The following is an 18,478-nucleotide window of genomic DNA, read 5'->3' as shown; positions in this document are numbered from 1 at the left end:
AATTTTTGTTATATATAATAAGCTTTGCTTTCAAGAAAATTTAATTTAAAAAATTGGAAAATTAAGAATACACTTTATTTTCTTCCAGTTTTCATATAATTTTCAATGTGTCACTCTATCATAGATCGATGAATTTGTGTCAACAATTATCGTCGTGTATCGAAGAATATGATTAAAAATACGATATTTAATTTAAGAAAACAAAAAAGTCTCGATATTTTACATAACTTTAATTATTTTATATCATTTCTTTAAAATAATATATGTGGCATGTTTCATTATTTATACTTATCGACAGCTATTTTGGAAAAATACTTAAAATACTAAACAATACAGTAATTAAAGTTATTTGCACGAAAATGTGACAAAAAGTATTAATTAATCAAGTTTAAAATGGATTGTTTTAAAATAAAAAATTTCACTAAACATTTTCAATTTAGTGTTATTTGTCATTCATAAAATTATCTTTCATTCCTCGAGTGTATCACTATATTAATCGATCATTCTGCATAATTAAAGTACACTTTTTTGGTTATGTGTACAAATATGTGTACACACAGGGTTACGATCCCACGTGTGCCTGCGCATACGCGAGATGTCAAAATGCGAAAGAGCGAGTTTTTATCTTGTTTCTCCTACCTGGTATTTCGTCCTGAGCCAGGCTGTAATCCACGAGACATGCGAAGAGGAATGCGGCACCAAACTGTATCAGTAGCGTCGCCGGGTTACCCATTTCTCCGAGTCGGCATAATTCTCTCGTTACGACGACAAGAGAGAAATCACGATGCAAGATCGCGTGAATTCATAACCGAGCACCGTTACACTTTTCGCGACACCACGATCAACCGGCACATCCACTCCGCGCGACGTTCGACAGCAGACTGCGCGAGACTGCGGCGCGTCACGCGTCGCGCGCTCGCCTTGTCGCGTCGGTAAGTTACCATGGTTATCGGCGTTGGCAGCGCCATCTTACCGTGAACACTCGAACTACGTAACAAGCGCGTATATGTATGCTACTCGTGCGTGAATAATGTGTGCGTGATGTGTGTGTGTGTGTGTGTGTGTGAGTGTATGTGTATACAAATATAGAATGAAATAATTAATTTACGTATTGACTATAAGAACGTATACATATAATATATAGTAGAAGATTGTAGACGTGTGTGTGTGCGTGTGTATTGCTATTTTTTAATTATAAATGTGATCGATGAGTTGGAAAACGAAGATAAAACGATAGGATATGCATACAAAACCTATCGAAAATTGCGGATGTGTCGATTTTGAAACTTGTGAAATTACACACACAAACATTTAACACTTGCACTTTTCATATAAAAAACACGCGAGTCGCGATAGAATTTCAATGCGCGCTTTTAAACGGTAAATACTTGCTAATAAATACTAAGAAATACTCGAGATATCACCACGATCGTACAACTCGGAATAATCTAAACCGGAAATATGGTTCCCCTCGAGAAAAAAACGGGTCAATTTTGAATTTTAGACGACCTCATACGGCGAAATTCCACAAACGAATAAAGATAACCAACCGAAAAAATGAAAAATGAAAACATTGACATAGGGATTAATTGAGTTCGAGAATATCGATCTCTTAACAAACATCGATTATTTCGATCGATCGACCTAAATTTAAAAGTGTTGTCTAGGCAACGTCACGCTATAAACATGAAACTTTTTGTGCGTTTGTTGTGTATAAAATCAATGTAGATTAAAATATAGTGATGTATCAATATTTTATAAAATGTAAACTATTTTTAACATAGAAAATACAAGCGATTCGTGTTTGCGAAGTTAAACTTCTGTAAATCTATACTTTTGTTAACAGTTAGGTATAACCTTTCTGCTTCTTAATGCTAGTCTTACAAATAGTCTCTATTCACGTTATTTAACTTATAAAAGTGTGCGATACACCATGCCATTATTCTCCAATAAATTTTCTCCGAAAAAAACACCGACTAGGAAAGCATCGGTTTTCTTAGCAAACAAAAACTTAAGCCCTAAAAGAATAGAGAAAGAACTCGGTCCTGAAGTAGGTCCTATACGCCTTCGTCTTGGAGATCAGGAAGCTGTTTTCGAGGCTGGTTTATGGATTCCAGGTGAATAATAAATTTACCATTAATATTTTATCCCACGATAACTTCATGTTTTGATCCATGTTTTTTTGTATATAAAAATAGTTTAAAAATTTAAAAATAAACTTTGTTTTAGAATCTGGCAGAGTGGGAGGTACTTTTAAAGAGAACGAAAAATTAAAAAAAGAAGTGAGACGATTGGAGGAAGAGAATAACTTATTAAAACTAAAGTTTGATGTACTATTAGATATGGTAACTTTTTTTACAATACTTTTTAGAAAATTAAACTGTGACATGTCAAAAACAAAAATAATTTTTATATAACTATAGCAAAAAAATACTAATAACAGTATACAATAATAAATGATATTAATTATAATTGTTAATATGTAATGACAATGTAGATATTATTTTATAGCTAACACAAACAACCGCTGAGGCTCACTCGCAAAGAGAAGAATTGGAGAGATTAAAAAATAATTTTTCTCATAATAAGAGGGTTGTCGCTTAGTCTTAAGTATTGTTACTCTAACACTGAAGGAATAAACAACGACTACAAATATACATCATTTAATTTAAGTTCTCGCTTAAAAAGTCAAAAATAAATCAATTTAAAAGAACACAAATTTCAAGTCTTAGAGAAAGTCGTGTTTGACACTGCTTTGTCGTACTTGAACTTTTTACAATTTTAGTCGCATTATTAACTGTACATTATATGCACTGTACAATTGTACATTTACAATATTATTATATTGAAAAAATTCGCTTATTTTTCCGGACATCTGTTTTTTGTATGTCCTACGAAAAGATAAATTCATCATGTAAAAAAACATAATTATGATATAACAATAAATATAATTGAGAGATTATAATAAAAATATTACTATTTCTGAAAAGCTAATAGATTTGATAAAAAGATAATAAGTTATCTATATATACACTACCTTCTATTCCACAATTGCTGCACTTTCTCTTGGTGCCAGCAAGTCTAGGCCTTTTAGGAGCACTACCCCTTTCAGGGGCTCTGTTACGAGTTTGATTTGATTCCCTATTTACATTGAAATTGTTCCAATCTGTATTTCCACGATTGTCGATATCGTTCTCGTCTGCCCACTTGAAAAACTTACAAGTGGAGTTCATACCTTTTGGACACCCGTAAAATTGTCGTCCCTTATTGGGGCCGTCTTTTTGAACCGTTAGTCTAAATAATATGCGAAAATTAATATCTTTAGCAGAGTAAAGATTATAGTATTGATCCAGATTAATCTAGATCTCAACTTGTTAAATACATTTTATTAATTATGGATATCAATTAAATCTATTGATACAATTTTTGCAGTCAGGAAGTTTACTTACTTTCGAGCAGGTTGATTACACTGACACATAATCGTGTCGTTCATCGATGAACTTCCCCAATCATCGTTCGAGGTAACGCGAGAAGCATGACCAGCATTAACATCATTTCTATTTAGATTAGATGCTCGACTCGAATGTTCATTCTCTGCGTTATCTCGTGATTCGGCGCTGTCGGATGCCCACAAGAAAAAATTGCAGCCGCTACCTTGCGGTTTACCGCATTTGTAAAACAAACGTCCTAGAATTATAAGAATTATTCATTATTTAAATTTATTTATACGACAAAGACATATAGTTTTATAGAGACCACCACTTACCTTTATTTGGTCCCTCTTTTCTTACTGTTAACTGAATTGCTATCTCGTGACAGTTGCACATAATCTCTGCATCATTATCAATATTACCCCATACACTAGTTTTATTGCCTACATTGCGAGGCTTTCTAGGTGCAGACTGATCCGATAAATTATTAGTATTAATCCACGAAGTAGTACTTTCTCTATTATTTGATACTGTTGTACTTTCACGAACGGTATTCGACCTATTTGGTCGAGGGACGCTAAAGTTATGACTTTGTGCATGTCCTCCAGATGTGCCAAAACTTGCAATTGAGTTCATAGTGTTACTTTGACCAGATCTTATATTATTAGAAACCGATTGTTGTCGTTGAGATGTATGTGATTGGGATGTACTTGAAGTAGAAGTAAAACTCGATGTATTTCTCCTATCATTATTAATAGTATTTGCTCTTTCAGTTTGCCTAATACAATCCTGCTTTATGTTTAATATTTCATTAAATGCGGTATCACAGCCTATACAAGTTGTATGCGAAGTACCATACAAAGGTATCACATTCCTAACTAATTGGAATTTCAATTTGTGAATATTTTCCGTGCACTGAAAATATAAATCGTATATTATTAATTTATTTGTAAATTGTACATACGTGCGAGATACCAGAAATCAATTATTTATTTACCTGATTGCATGTTTCATTCAAAATCTCTATGTCTTTTACAGATTCTGGGAACCAGATGACATTAACACATGTTGGATATCCCATGCAACTAATATATTTTCCTTTGCCTTGCTTTCTTTCTTTCAAAACCATATCAGAGCCACATTTTGGACATTTGAAAATAGTGATGTTTGCGACCGAAGAAAACTGTACTTGCTCGGTTTCAGTAGGTCTCTCATCAAGATGTTGTGCTAAAGCTTCATCTATCAGATTAGCGCGTTCCATTGCCACTTTGAACACTTCGCGATAAGTGTCGATTTGATTTCGTAACACTTCATCCGGATCTTTCTGACGCTGGCATATCCTATGATAATAATTATGTATAAAGTAAATTTTGTATATATGTATGTATATCTTGAAGAATAAAGAGAGAAGAAAAAGAGTATTGTCTAATTAGATACATATATAAGATTGTTAATCGCCTTACAATTTTAAATCTTTTTCCAGATCCGCACGTAAATGCGGTTTAGACATTTGGAATCCCATATTGTCGTATCCCATGACCAAACCAATTCCCAACTTGCCCGGCATGAAATGTTGAGTATCTGTTAAACCTACATATTGTCTGGATTTAATAGTGTCGATGTGTTCGGCGTGAGTAGCATCTGTACCAATGCCGTGTTTGTCCATTAGCGCGATCAATTCTGCTTCAGTCAGCAAACTCGGCGGTGAAGTTTTCTCTTCCACCATGTCTATGCTGGTCGGTCTAAAAACTTGCCTCTGCTCATAAGAATGAATCTGCTTATTGTTCCATTTATCGTATATATACACATCAAGATAATTCCTTGCTATGATTTCGAGACCGTTAGCTATAAATTTCTCTTTTGCTATATCAATTTCCACCGTGGTTTCACGACCTTCCGCATTCTTTGACAGACAAGCTAGAAAATGTCGAACTACAAATTCGTAAACTCTTGCTTCGTTTCCTGTTAATAAATTATTACAATTATTATAATTAATAATGTAATTGATTTAATATTGAATAGAAAAACAAATATTTTGTGCAAAATGAACCTTGCAAACTGTCAGTATATTTTGTGGGATGAATAGGAGGATGCGCTTGATCAGACTTCTTTCCTTGCCTGGGAGTTATTCCAGATTCCAGTAAACCTCGTGCAAAGTCACCCCATACTTGATGATTTACTTGTTGTTCTACCAATGGTGCTAAATTCAATTCTTTTGGAAATATATTAGTTTCAGTGCGCGGGTAACTAATGAGACCTTGGGTGTACAATCTTTCTGCTATTCTCATTGTCTCCTTCGCGTTTAAGCGCAATTTACGGGAACCTTGCTTTTCTAGTTCCTGTAAATTAATTCGTTTTTTAAAATTAAAATAACAACTTCCTTCCCAATAATTCAATTACTTACAATAGTATCCAGGGGTAGAGGTCTCCATTTGCTTTTTGGTTTGCATGTTACTTTTTCCACTGTAGCATCCGGCCGTTCCAAACACATATCTAAAAATATCTGGCAAGGCATCTTTTCGAACAATCTTACTCTGGCCCATCTGAATTCTACCAATATTCCATCGCGATCGTCTGTTACTTTTAATTTCCAATATGGCTCAGACTTGAATTGATCAATAGCTAGAAATCTTTCGACTACAAATCCAAGAGTCGGAAACTGACAACTTCCATAACTGATAAGCATATCTCTGAGAGTATTAGGAAATACTCTTTGTAATCTTAAGGTCTGAAATCTCGTGAACGCAGCACCTATTAACATATATATTAAAAAATTCAAATATAGATTACAATTCACATTATGCATCCAATTAATCTTGGTTAACAGAATCAGTACCAATTCTTAAATCTAATTCGCTTCTTACGTCTACAGTATCGCTCGTTGCCTTATCTGGTTCTCCTAAAGTAGTTAGAGCTCTTTCGATAGACTGTCTTGTAATTTCAGAGAATTTTGCCCTGAAATGTAATAAGCTTGTAATAACAATTATCATAAATATATAAAAAAATATGTTCCTAATTACCTGTATATACGAATATTTGATTTGATTGCTTGACAAACTTGTATAATCTCAAAACCTATATTTTCTCCTTCTCTATCACAATCTGTCCAAATAATCAATGCATTACATGACTGTATTTCTCGCTCCAGAGTTCTCTTAATCTTTATATAATTTTCTTCCGAACACTGTTTGGATACTGGAGCATCAAATAAGCTTAGTGGATGACAGCCCTGCCATTTACGATACGCTCCTGTAAACTCGTAGCCTAATAAATGGCCAGATACAGATGTCATCACCATTTGACAATTTTGGCCCCATAATTGTATATTAAATTCAAAGATTTTGTTATAAACAGAAAAGCCTTCCCTCTACAAAAGAACAGAAACGTTAATTAGTTAATTTCTCATACATTTGTGAATAAAATGTAATTAAACAATTAATGGAAAATGATGTACAGTATAGTTAGAAATTATATAATTGAGAATATACTGTGTAATGCAAATATTTACCTTCTTACTTGTGCCACGTGACAAATAAGCAGCAATATTTTTAGCAGCATCGTGCTTTTCAGCAACATTAAGAACTTTCATGTTACACTTTGAACAGTATCGGCTTATCGAATAAGCATTTGGAAATTTGAACAAGTAGTCAGTTGTGCTTTTAAGTGTCTGATTAGACAATATTGAACAATTTAATACGATACTACGCAATTTAAGTAAAGCCATACCATAACTTTCGACATTGTCGATAATTTTCAGTCGACAAGTAAACTAGTTAATGTTCAATAATTTGGAACACGTATATAAACAACATCAGTAACCAATTTTCTTAATTAATTATGACATCGGAATAAATATATATCATCCGAAGAAAATAAATGTTTATTTCGTTATTTTATCACGCTTTTGTTTATACTTGAATCGCTTATTCTTCTCGATGACAGATTAGAAATAAATTCGAAATAAATTCACCTCCAAAATTAGTTTATTTTTCTAGAAAATATTTGGTAATAATTTACTGCTTGAGAAATTACACTAGATGTCAACAGGTGATTCAATGAATCGAAAGACGCATTCTGATTGGCTCATCTAGTATTATAATATAGTAACAAAATACGCCGCACTTCAGGTGCTTTTTAGGGACTTTTGCATTTTGTAAGTTTCGGGACGTGTCAAACACGATCTAGAAAGAACTGGAAGTAGCAGTAGACATTTTTCGATATTTTGCATAATAATTTTTAGATTTGATGTGTTTTTATTCGAGTACACGTAAGTATAGAGAGTATCGCGTTGCGTTATTATTAGAAGAGATTTTTTGCGTCTACCGGATAATGCGACTTCTATTTTGTGGATCGTATTTTTTTTTATCCACGCAACATGACCCAACAGTTTACGAAACACAGCTTTGTAATATCGGATATGGTTTATAATTGCTAATGGCGTAATTACGCTCGGTGATTGTACGTATTATTTCCTGCGTGCGTGAATATTTTGTTGTGTCACTCAACAACTGTTATGTCATATCGTTTAAGCTTATCATCCCTTCTTGTCTTAAAATCACAGACGTAAATACGCAATTGTGCCATTACTTAACACTTCACACATTATTTTAAAGATATATATTACACTATTATGTTACATGCACCTGTTTCACAATATTTTTTCAAGTGACTTTAATTTTCATTGAAAAATATGCTTCTGTAAATCTTGTTTTATTAATAAGTAGTGTTAACATTATGTCTCATTTTACATAAACCTCTTCTAAAATAGAATATTATACACACTTGATTGTATATTTTTATATTATTACACTCATTTAATCATTTTCATAGCAAAGTATACGAATTTATGTCTTATGTTCTATTTTCAGCGTTGAAGGGCCACTTCTGACTTCCTATTTGTGATACGTGTTTTTCTTTCAATACCAAACATGACGGAGGACATGTTGGGTGCGGATATTTGCAGGGTCTGTCGATCCGAAGGCCTTGCAGATAGACCTCTATTTCATCCTTGTATCTGCACGGGTAGTATTAAATGGATACATCAAGAGTGTCTGGTTCAATGGATGCGTTACTCTCGTAAAGAATACTGTGAACTCTGTGGCTACCGTTTTTCATTTACACCTATATATAGTCCAGATATGCCGCGCCGTCTACCACTAAGAGACGTCATAGGTGGTTTATTTTCAAGTATCGTCACCGCCGTCAAGTACTGGCTACATTACACATTAGTAGCATTTGCGTGGTTAGGAATTGTTCCTATAACTGCGTGTCGCACATATAGAACTCTTTTCAGCGGTCCGCTTGATTTAGTTCGAGTGAGTAACAAATATGTATAAATTGATATCTTGATATTTTTAATAAAGGAGAGTTAATAAAATTTATAAATTATTAACGATTTTGTTTTTGCAGATAATGTCGTTACCAATGGATCTGTTCTCCCTTGAAAATCTATCATCGGATGTATTTCATGGTTGTTTTGTAGTTACTTGCACCTTATTTGCGTTTATCGGCTTAGTATGGTTACGCGAACAGATTTTACACGCGGGGGGTCCTGACTGGCTTGAGAGAGATAATATGCAGTTACCCCCAGTTGACAATCCACCTCAAGCTAACGCACAACAGCCACAGCAACCTCAAGAACAACGTGCTATGCCACAAGAAGTTCAGAACAACAATAATGTCCCTCCTTTTGTTGATCCACCTATTCCCCAAGAGGGAGACTTGCATAATGAAGGTATTATAATCATGAATTTTCGTATGTTTGACAAAAATATATAGCAGTATGTGATAAACTTAATTGTATTTATCTCTACAACATTGTTCAGTGATACTTTTTACTTAAATTGAATCGCTTATAGATCAGCGCCCTGCGTATCAAGAAGTAGCAGAAAACTTGGCTAATAATCCACGAATTGGCGAACCTGAGGATCTTATGAGAGATGTACAAGCGCCAATTCCTCCTGCACCACCTCTTCCAATCAGAGATGAACTTGGCGCGGACGGCGCACAGATGAATGCTGCAGGTGGGGAACGTTGGGCGAGAGGAAATGCCATACAAGCACATATGGTGGGACAAGCACAGGGTGAAGCCGAAGAAGCCAATTGGAATCCTATGGAGTGGGATAGACCTGCCGAAGAATTAACATGGGAACGTCTCTTAGGATTGGATGGATCTCTCGTCTTTCTCGAACATGTCTTCAGGGTTATATCCCTAAATACTTTATTTATCATGGTAAGTTATTTATTTCATAAAACTAGTTATTTATTTCACAAAATTTCTTCTCTTATTTACTTATTTTTTTTTACAGGTATTTGCTTTCTGTCCCTATCATATCGGTCATTCTACAATAGCAGAATTAGGATTGCAGGAACACGCGGCGGCGTCACACTTCGAAGGTTTGGTGACAACGTTGTGTGGTTACTGCGTTATCGGAGTTTGTCTAGTGGTCCTCCATACTTGTGCCGCTTTATTAGGTTTTCAGCGTTCCCAGCGAATCTTAGGGCTTTGCTACGTTATCGTTAAAGTCTCTTTGCTCTCCGTCGTGGAAATCGGCATACTTCCATTAGTTTGCGGCTGGTGGCTGGACATTTGTTCGTTGGCAATGTTCGATGCCACGCTTCGAGATCGAGAATCCTCGTTCAGACTCGCTCCCGGCACATCTATGTTTATACATTGGCTGGTGGGAATGGTCTACATATATTATTTCGCGTCGTTCATTCTTCTCTTGCGCGAAGTTTTGCGACCGGCGTTCTCTGGTTCTTGCGAAATCTGAACGATCCTGATTTTTCTCCTATACAAGAGATGATACATCTTCCCATACTGCGACACGTACGACGACTAGTGGCATCCGCGATCATATTCGGCACGGCAATTTTGCTCATGTTGTGGCTACCCGTGAAAATTCTGCGATGGGCTTGGCCAGGATTTTTACCCTACACTGTGACCGTACAAAGCGAAGCTCAGGTAAGAAAGTACAGTATTATTTTATACTTTGTACTTGTTATATAACGGTTGCATTCTTATATAGAACATATGTGTAAGTTGAATGTTTATATACGTAGTTTTTTAAATTTATAGGTCAGCGAACTTTCTTTGGAACTACTTCTATTACAAGTGATCCTTCCCGCATTATTGGAACAATCGCATACGCGCACATGGCTAAAGGCTCTAGTGAGAGCGTGGTGTCGCGTAGTGGCGTGGATGCTGGATCTGCAGTCGTACTTGTTGCGTGATCAGACGGATGATCCGGGATTGGCGGTTATCGAAGAACCGCAACATCCAGATTTGGGCGCCGCGCATCAAGCGTTATTACAGCGAGAGGGACCTACGGGATTTCAACCTTACACCAGGCCACGGTGGTTCCCCGCGCGATTGGTCGGACTTTTGCTCTGCGGTTGCGTGTCCCTTGTGGTCGCCAGCTTAGTCGCCATGACGTTACCCGTATGGCTTGGACGTAGAGTCATGGCATTGTGGATGGTAGGGGCACCTGCTCCGTCGCCGCCTGTGTTAGTGCCTACGGTAACTGGCTCTGGTAAGTCATTCACAAATTGTTCAATTTCTGATATTGTCCCATTTTATCTCAGTAATTTTGTATAACAAATATATGAAGAAAATATTGCTAAAATGTATTTTTTCGGATTTTTATTATTACTTTATTTTGCTTTTAGATGGCGGTGAAACTGTAGGCACTCTCTCCGGAAGAGTACACGAAGTATATACGGTAGCGTGTGGAACGTACGTGTGTTGGGCTGCGGCGCGAGGTTTAGCGCTGGCATTCTCCTGGTTGCCTCGCGGTCGCAGAGCCATCATAGACCGAATTAAACATTGGGCAATTTTGGGGATGAAGGCTTCGGTGGCATTTGTACTGCTTGTCGGTGTCATACCGCTTTTATTCGGTCTTCTTCTCGAGTTGGTGGTGGTGGTTCCGTTGCGCGTTCCATTGGAGCAAAATCCAATTTTGTTCATCTGGCAAGATTGGGCCTTGGGTGTACTGTACACGAAGATAGCTACTGCCGTGACGATGATGGGACCCGATTGGCGAATACGTCTCGCTATCGAGCGAGCGTACAACGACGGTATAAGGGAAATGGACCTGAAGTTTATCATCAAGGAACTAGCAGCTCCCGTTATATGCTGCTTTGGCCTTGCCCTCGCAGTCCCTTATGCCGTGGCCTATGGAATAGTTCCGCTTCTCGTGACCAATCTACAGACCCAGATCCTCATTGCCAGACGTTTATATCCTTTTCTTCTTTTAGTGAATCTGATCTGCGTAGTGATCTATTTTCAGATACGCCAATTCAAGAAGCTGTACGAGCACATTAAGAACGACAAGTATCTCGTAGGGCAAAGGCTCGTGAACTACGAACATCGTAACAAATCGCAGCAACATCAGTCACAAAGATCGAGTTAACAACATCGGTAATATTATACGGAGAAAACAAATTATGGTGGAAGACGAATTGTAGGATTAGCTTCGTGTACATTCTTTAACAACTATTACTTATTGATTAATAATTTATATATTATAATCATGATTTTATTTTTAATATTATAATTTATTGATGTAAAGCGATGCTGAATAAATCAAAAAGACTGTTAAAGTGTATCGCTCCTTATTTTGATGCTTCGCAGTTTTTAATCGTGCAAATTTCAATTATCTTACATGCTAATTTCTATTATCTTGATTAATAAATAATGAGCTATTTTGATCGCATTATTTATGATAAGAACAACTTATGGTTAGAATTAAAATAAATGTGTGTTGAGAAGACACAACACACTAATTTATTCTTTATTATTACATAGTTTTAAAATTCTGATGTAGTAGCATGTCTATTCTGTAATTTGCAATAATATAATTGTTATATCATTAACACGTGTTATTAACATAGATAACATGTAAGCAGCATAAAGTATACAATAACGATTGCAAAGTTTGGAAATTACAGAATAAGCATACAATATAAAACAATGCTACAAAAATGTAAATGTACAGAATATAATATCTTAAGATGTTTTTGGAGCTTGGATTAACAAAAAAAATGTATGAAAGTATATTGTAGCCATTGTTATGTAAAATAGTAATGTAGGATATATAATGTTTCAATCTTATGTTGCATGTGAAATTTATATTTGTGTATCTATGAGACTAACAATATGAAAATAGGAAAACATTTTTTTTATATTGTACATTTTATTGAATCAAAAATATTTTGTTTACAAACTTAAATATTTATGTAAAAATTAAAGTTTTGTATATATGAGTTACAATACTTTTTATATTGTTATTTGTGAAAATTATTTGTAGTATTTATGTGTTAATTGCATGTAAATACTCTATAATACGGTATGTACAATATGTCATATTTACAATAAACTAATATTTTATAACAAATTAATGTACATATAATCTAACATTTCATTAATTTACAAGAGGATTAGAATAAAATACTAATATATTTTATATAAATTACATAAGCTTTTTAATTCGCATATTTTCTGTAATAAAAAATCGTGAAATTTACTAAAAATATATCGCACTTATTAGTTATTCAATAATAAGCTTGTGTTATGTTTTATTATTACAATATAAAACATCAAATATATATGTATAAAACTACAAAAATATAATATTTTGATTTTATTGGAAGGATCACATCATAAAAGTTAAAAATAATATTTTACTTAAAATTTTATAATTATCGTGAGTAAGTGCATATATATTTTTTATCTTTAAAATGTCTACCAAGAATTTATAATTATTTTTCAATAATAATTTTTTTATATCACATTTAATAAATTAAATTGTATTATGTATATATATGTATAATTAATTTAATATTTGTTGTTGAAAAATATATATATATATATGTATGTAAATGTATGCATATATATGTATATATATATATGTATGTATATATATATATATATATATACACATATATGTTATATATATATATATATATATATATATATACACATATATGTTATATATATATAAAATTATATTATTGACAAATTTAATAACAAAAACAAAATATGCAAAATAATTTTCAATGAAAATATTTTACATTATAATATTAATAATAATAATAAAAATTTTGAAATATGTAAAAAAATATGTAAAGATTGCTTGTTTTTAATAGATGATCTAAAATAGATCTTTATTTGGCGATTTTTAATGTTTGTAATGTAATGACAATCACGAATTATATATTTTGTGTTTAATATAGTTATTTATATTTACTATATACATATAATAGTATTTATACTCCGTGCTTTCTATATTCTGAATAATTATATGTACATATAATCTGTGATCCTCCAAATTCGTCAATTTATTTCTGATACATTTCACTTTATGTATGTATTATTAGAAAATTCATCACTGCATAATTCTGTCATGATTTAAATATTATGTAATCACTAATTGTAAAATCAATTATATAAAAATATAAATCGTCTATTACTGTAGCGGTGGTAAAAGGGTTGCTTTTAAGCGCAATTCTTCTGCAATCTTTGCTACACGTATATGTACCAAACTAAATAAATTGATCACCTAAATATTAAATAATATATTAATAATTACATTAATTGCATATTTTGAATTAAATATATATAGCTATATAAATATTGTATAGCTGTACCTGTACAATAGAAGGTTCTTTCCAATTAATAGTTATAGTGGGTACATGATTCGTAATATGATCCGCTAAATACTCTACAGCAGCATCATGTTCTATTTCTTTAAGATCTACTTTTAATTTTATGCCAATATCACAGAGTATAACTTCTATTCCGTCTTCCTTCACATATAATACAGTAGCTGAAGCTTCAAAACCGTCCGCAAGACCTACCATATATGAAAAGAATAATTCTGTACTTTGTTCCTGTGCTAGTTTTGCACTATACTTCTTCACATTGCAATTAGCTGCAAGCCTGTTGCAAATTAAAAGTAAAACTTATTAAAGTAATATATGTGCAATTTTTCATTGCTGTTATATTGTATTATTAACATACTTTGAACACAACTTGGCTGTCCATTTCTCTGATAAAGATTTATTTTCTATAGCTGCATAGAGCAAACGATGAACTATACAATCGGAATATCTACGAATAGGAGAGGTAAAGTGCGTGTAAAGCGGCACATTTAATGCATAATGTTTCAAATCTTGTAACAGAGAAGTTGTGGATGTGCATATGTATTCTGCCCGCTAAAATATTTTAGAATTATTAGAAATTACATACTTTTTCTTACTGTTTGTATAAAAAAAATTATAAGCTAAGTACATAGATAATATAAAAAAAAATATGTAAATATAAAAATTCTTACCATCATAGTTTTGGAACATAGATTTATGATAGCCATCATAATGTATTTCATAGAAGTGTTAACTGTGGTTGCATTATTATCTGCATCTTGATAATGACGAATGCTGGCCTGTAAGCTTTTAGCTGTTTCGCTATTTAAATGAATTCCAAATTTTTTTAATGTATCACAAAGCATATTAAGACAGTATTTCGATGGATCTCTATGAATACGTAACAAAGCTGTTTTAGGAAATGCAGTATACAATTTTGTAGCAACTGTCATGTTTGCTAACAACATAAACTCTTCTATAAGACTGAAACAATATACATATTCAAATATATTATAATTAAAAAACGAGACATTTTCTTTTTGCACATATGATGCGATATATGGTGAATATAACTTAAAAAGTTGATGGAAACATATATATATAATATGAGTAAAAATCATACCTATTACTATCTTTCCTTTCCTCTAGACAATAATTTATAGGTATTGGAATTCCACATTCTTGACTGAGTGTAGTATCTAGACATATTTGTAACTTTGGTTGATCTAATCTGAGTGCACCATTAGCAAATCGTTTATTTCGCAAATGAATGGATAATTTAAATAAATTATTCACTTTATTGGATAATGATGTCACTGTATGATTTCCTTCCATGTTAGCAAAATTTTTAAATTCAGTCTTTCCTGGATTTTCAATCATGGCTTGAGCCATGTCATAAGACATTTGACAACATGACCTTATTACAGTTTTTGCAAAACGATATTTCACGATTTCTGCATCTGATGTCATTTCCCAGATTATGGAAAAAGCTAATCTATCTTTAGTGGCTGATAAAGAACAAATGTGACAGAGCTTTTCAGGTAGCATGTGGTAAGCAGTGTGTGGCATATAAATGGTGGTAGCTCGTTTAGAAACTTCCACATCTAGCGGGGACAAAAATTTTAGATAGTGTGTAACATCTGATATATGGACTCCAACCTGAAATTAACAAATATATATAAATATTTCACGCATGAAAGTGATAGCTTATCAATTAATGCCTTTTATATGTTATGTAAATCTAATATACTGCAATTACTTCATAGTTTCCATTATCCAAAATTTTACAAGAAATGGCATCATCTATATCAACAGCTGTTGCAGGATCTATTGTAAAAATACATTCATGCCTCCAATCCTCCCTGTCTTTCATATCAGCATCTGTTAAAATATCACTATCTGGAAGTCCTTCCAATAGCTCTTTTCGATATGGTGATATATCTAAATTGTTTTCAAATAATATTGCCTGTAACTCTGTATCTATTTCACCACTTCTACCGACTATCGAAATAATTCGCCTGCACATATAATATATATTATATAAATATATGTATAAAAGAATATAAATATATATATATATATATATACATATATATATATTTACAAATATATTAACATAGTTACAAGTATATATAAATAATCAAGTGTTAATATAAATGTTTACATGCAATAAAATAACAAGCCTTTAAAATTACAATATACTTTATATGCTTAAATTAATGCACTTACCCAGATGCATGAAATTCTTCCCAGGAATCAATATTAATAAGAAACATCACATTCTTATAAAGATCAGGTTGATCATAAAATGAACACGGTATTGATTCAGGAACTACTAATGGTATTCTTCGATCTTTTGGATAAAACAGTACATGGGAATCTTGTTTCCTTAAGTATCCAATTGCTTTTCTCGAATGTATTTTTTCTAATATACAAACAACTCTACCAGTTTTTTGTATTTCTCCATTAGGAAATTTATGCCAATACTTTTCAGAATTTAGTTGTGCTACAACTAAATCTCCATCAAAAGCACGATTTCTATTACGTGAACCCACAATTAACAAATCGCGCTCTCCATCATTTTCCATGCGTAAGTAAGCATACTTATAAGAACTAGGATTTACACGAATATTTCCTTTTATATATTGTACATTGTGTGAAGACTGTTTTTTCAAAATTTTCGTCATTTTTGTTACAGGTATATAATTTGAAAATAGTTGCTTTGTTTGCGTCGTTTCTTGTGCATTTTTTACTTTTTTTATAGCACCATTTTTTCTATTTTCCTTGCCTTTATGATGATGTTCTTCCAATACATTATTTGTACTTGATTTATTGTTGCTACATGTTGTTGCTTTATTTGTTTCTCTCTTATTTTTTCTCCAACTATTCTTTGTCAATATATCAGGCATATCGACCTAGTACAAAAGTATACATTCTCATAATTAAAGTTTTAAGGTCTATACATTCTTATAATTAAAGTTATTATAGAATACAAAAAGAAAGAGGAAAGGAATAATAAACTGTTATGTATTATATAAAATATTGGCATAAGAATGATAAAACATCAGTAGCGAAAAAAATATGAAAAGATTTGCTGTACTCATAACCAACCTGATTTGTAACTAAACTCTTAATTTTACATTTGTTGTTAGGAGACATTATCAAAGTATTGTCATCTTTTTTTTCCATAAATATATTTTTACGCTGCCTAGTACTAGGATAATTTTTCACTTTTGTTTTTGATTCAGGACTCAAAGAGATCTGTGATATATCTCCATTTTGTGTAATATCTTCCACATTATTTTGTACAGCTTCCGAGGAATTGGATGCGGCTTGTATCTCATTTTCACTTACTAAAATCTTATTATATCTTCTATCTTTCTGTCTCACCGATTGAAGTCTAGAAGAGATCTTAAATTTATCCGCAAACTGTGCAGTAATTTCTACTAATTCGTTATTTTGGATAACAAATGTTTCGTCTATCAAGAAATCTAACACAACTTTTGGTGCACCGTTTTTTCGTTTATTTTTGCACAAACCAATACTATGATATTTCTTACGAGGCAAAAGTTGTTTCTTCATTTTGTCGACTTTTGACGATAAGCCTCTAGCCATGATGACGTGACCGATCAACTGATAGCAATGATATAAAGATTACAGCTGTATTTAAATAAAATTAAAAGAAATATTAAAATTCACAGATGTAAAATTCACAGATATAAGGTTAGCAAAAGTGAAATCCTTGTGAAATCAAACGTAAATCTTCCCGGAAAAAGCAAATGGTGGCAAATATATATACCTGTCACCAGTTATTTCCCGCATTTGATTACATTGAGGAAAAAATAAATTCATATATATAAAGTATATGTAAAAAACTGACCGCGAAAATTTTGGTTAGGTCAGGAAAAGACATCATCTTAGTTATTCCCATGTAAATTAAATAACTATCGCAATTGCGCGACAAAATGTCTGTTCGTTTTTCTGACATTTTCTTTTTTTTTCGAAACATTCGATCGGTCGGTCAAAACAAAATAATTTTTTGAAAAACAATCTTGCAAAAAGTTTCCTATTTGAAAAAAAGCATGTGACGCTTTAATTGTTGCCGTTTTCCGCGATTCCGATTGGTTCTTTCAATGCGCTTAGTTCATGTCTGGAGCAGCTGTCATCTGTGTTAATTTGCGGTTGTTTGTAAATTGACAGTTCACATGAAAGGAAGTCTAAAAATTATTTAAGATTTAATTTATTTTAGATTATTTTTTTATTCAACATTTATTTAAGATTTAATTTATTTAAGATTATTTTTTTATTTAACATTTATTTAAGATTTAATTTATTTAAGATTATTTTTTTATTTAACATTTATTTAAGATTTAATTTATTTAAGATTATTTTTTTATTTAACATTT

The 18,478-nt window shown here is 32.6% G+C and overlaps 5 protein-coding genes across 7 annotated transcripts in view; 2 read left to right on the top strand and 3 right to left on the bottom strand.

Annotated features, from left to right (window-relative positions):
* T48 (FU domain-containing protein T48) overlaps positions 1-1,115 on the bottom strand; it is a 32,890-nt gene extending 31,775 nt beyond the window's left edge. The window contains exon 1 of the mRNA XM_029314088.2: positions 640-1,115. Within this exon, the coding sequence (XP_029169921.1) occupies positions 640-733 (94 nt within the window). The 5' untranslated portion in view covers positions 734-1,115. The remainder of the gene's footprint in view (positions 1-639) is intronic.
* Positions 1,111-3,202, top strand: Cby (beta catenin antagonist chibby). The gene is made up of 3 exons (XM_029318015.2): positions 1,111-2,117; positions 2,230-2,345; positions 2,512-3,202. The coding sequence occupies exons 1-3, from the start codon at positions 1,934-1,936 to the stop codon at positions 2,602-2,604; spliced, it is 393 nt and encodes a 130-aa protein (XP_029173848.1). The 5' UTR covers positions 1,111-1,933; the 3' UTR covers positions 2,605-3,202.
* On the bottom strand, positions 2,648-7,442 carry Top3alpha (topoisomerase 3-alpha). Its single transcript, XM_029318004.2, has 11 exons — positions 6,940-7,442; positions 6,452-6,798; positions 6,268-6,386; positions 5,836-6,182; positions 5,482-5,770; positions 4,895-5,393; positions 4,429-4,771; positions 3,767-4,346; positions 3,450-3,687; positions 3,038-3,294; positions 2,648-2,891 (listed from the first exon to the last, which is right to left on the bottom strand). The coding sequence occupies exons 1-11, from the start codon at positions 7,153-7,155 to the stop codon at positions 2,860-2,862; spliced, it is 3,267 nt and encodes a 1,088-aa protein (XP_029173837.2). The 5' UTR covers positions 7,156-7,442; the 3' UTR covers positions 2,648-2,859.
* A 472-nt stretch (positions 7,443-7,914) lies between these two features.
* MARCH6 (membrane-associated ring finger (C3HC4) 6) lies at positions 7,915-12,032 on the top strand. The gene is given in 8 exon segments (XM_085487752.1): positions 7,915-7,994; positions 8,300-8,746; positions 8,841-9,165; positions 9,290-9,663; positions 9,740-10,175; positions 10,178-10,395; positions 10,510-10,963; positions 11,100-12,032. Coding segments are annotated over 7 exon segments (2,937 nt in total). The 5' UTR covers positions 7,915-7,994; positions 8,300-8,359; the 3' UTR covers positions 11,843-12,032.
* Positions 12,033-13,564: 1,532 nt separating this feature from the next.
* Positions 13,565-18,015, bottom strand: LOC114942676 (DIS3-like exonuclease 2). Of its 3 annotated transcripts, none has more exons than XM_085487757.1 (9): positions 17,872-18,015; positions 17,184-17,732; positions 16,302-16,987; positions 15,832-16,090; positions 15,196-15,731; positions 14,765-15,056; positions 14,452-14,645; positions 14,079-14,370; positions 13,565-13,990 (listed from the first exon to the last, which is right to left on the bottom strand). In XM_085487757.1, the coding sequence occupies exons 2-9, from the start codon at positions 17,685-17,687 to the stop codon at positions 13,898-13,900; spliced, it is 2,856 nt and encodes a 951-aa protein (XP_085343883.1). In that variant the 5' UTR covers positions 17,688-17,732; positions 17,872-18,015; the 3' UTR covers positions 13,565-13,897. The 3 variants fall into 3 exon arrangements, with proteins under 3 accessions (XP_085343883.1, XP_085343884.1, XP_085343881.1); XM_085487758.1 differs by having other exon boundaries at positions 17,953-18,012; XM_085487755.1 differs by having other exon boundaries at positions 17,184-18,015.
* Between the last annotated feature and the right edge of the window lie 463 nt (positions 18,016-18,478).

Source organism: Nylanderia fulva, unplaced genomic scaffold (assembly GCF_048542155.1).
Source record: "Nylanderia fulva isolate GAGA-0341 unplaced genomic scaffold, ASM4854215v1 Scaffold6, whole genome shotgun sequence".
NCBI lineage: Eukaryota > Metazoa > Arthropoda > Insecta > Hymenoptera > Formicidae > Nylanderia > Nylanderia fulva.
This window is presented reverse-complemented; position numbering and strand designations above follow the sequence as displayed.

Excerpts from the sequence above, each read along its gene's own strand:
- Top3alpha (XM_029318004.2), bottom strand. The coding sequence starts at position 7,155 with ATGGCTTTACTTAAATTGCGTAGTATCGTATTAAATTGTTCAATATTG. Across the intron at positions 5,771-5,835 it reads CTCTACCCCTGGATACTATT|GAACTAGAAAAGCAAGGTTC; the intron begins GTAAGTAATTGA and ends ATTAATTTACAG. Across the intron at positions 4,772-4,894 it reads CTGGAAAAAGATTTAAAATT|GATATGCCAGCGTCAGAAAG; the intron begins GTAAGGCGATTA and ends TTATTATCATAG.
- Cby (XM_029318015.2), top strand. The coding sequence starts at position 1,934 with ATGCCATTATTCTCCAATAAATTTTCTCCGAAAAAAACACCGACTAGG. Across the intron at positions 2,118-2,229 it reads GGCTGGTTTATGGATTCCAG|AATCTGGCAGAGTGGGAGGT; the intron begins GTGAATAATAAA and ends ACTTTGTTTTAG. Across the intron at positions 2,346-2,511 it reads TTGATGTACTATTAGATATG|CTAACACAAACAACCGCTGA; the intron begins GTAACTTTTTTT and ends ATTATTTTATAG.
- LOC114942676 (XM_085487755.1), bottom strand. The coding sequence starts at position 17,687 with ATGGCTAGAGGCTTATCGTCAAAAGTCGACAAAATGAAGAAACAACTT. Across the intron at positions 15,057-15,195 it reads GAAAGGAAAGATAGTAATAG|TCTTATAGAAGAGTTTATGT; the intron begins GTATGATTTTTA and ends ATATTGTTTCAG. Across the intron at positions 14,371-14,451 it reads ACAGCCAAGTTGTGTTCAAA|GCTTGCAGCTAATTGCAATG; the intron begins GTATGTTAATAA and ends AATTTGCAACAG.